We start from the raw sequence: 679 nt of genomic DNA on the forward strand, positions 1-679 counted from the left end.
CGCACGCACGCACGCACGCACACACACACACACACACACACACACACACACACACACACACACACACAGGAGCTTCAATCATTTACCTGATTTTCCACAAATTAATTTGATCCCACTCAAATGACAGATTAGGGTCATTTTGTACTTTTGATGAATACAAATTGATTGTTTCATTTAAAACTTTAATGAGTGTTGTACAGATTGAACTGCCTATTTTTTGCAAATAATCACACATTCAAATGTTTTTATTTTAGTCGCCCCAGCTCTACTTAAAATATCTGTACTGAATATAAATAAATGTCATCAACTTGCTTATCGTCCTCCTGCAGCCTAGACGCCTGTCATTCGGGGGTTTCGGCACTTTGAGGAAGAAACGCCATGACGATGGCGAGGAGTACGTGTGTCCCATGAACGTGGAAATGCCAAAGAGCAGCAGCTTCCAGGTGGGGGGTCAGATCTACGAGGAGCCCCTCGACCACCTGGAGCAGGTGCGGAGAAAACTTCACTTCTGATTACTGGAGAGTTTTGAGTCTGCTTTGGCTTTTTCCTGACCCTCCTGTTTGTGTGCCTTGTGCAGATGGAAGACTCTGAAGGGACCGTGAGACAGATCGGAGAGTTTTCTGAGGAAATCAATAATCTGACGGTGAGACGCTGACCCAAAAAACCCATTGTTGGTTTC

The 679-nt window shown here is 44.6% G+C and overlaps 1 protein-coding gene across 1 annotated transcript in view; it reads left to right on the forward strand.

Annotated features, from left to right (window-relative positions):
• The window catches only part of LOC104958206 (liprin-beta-1-like), a 10,004-nt gene that overhangs the window by 8,511 nt on the left and 814 nt on the right, over positions 1–679 (forward strand). Inside the window, exons 18-19 of the mRNA XM_010785931.1 lie at positions 330–488; positions 578–643. Coding sequence (XP_010784233.1) covers positions 330–488; positions 578–643 — 225 coding nt within the window. The remainder of the gene's footprint in view (positions 1–329; positions 489–577; positions 644–679) is intronic.

This window comes from Notothenia coriiceps, unplaced genomic scaffold, assembly GCF_000735185.1.
Source record: "Notothenia coriiceps isolate Sejong01 unplaced genomic scaffold, NC01 NC01_scaffold00028441, whole genome shotgun sequence".
NCBI lineage: Eukaryota > Metazoa > Chordata > Actinopteri > Perciformes > Nototheniidae > Notothenia > Notothenia coriiceps.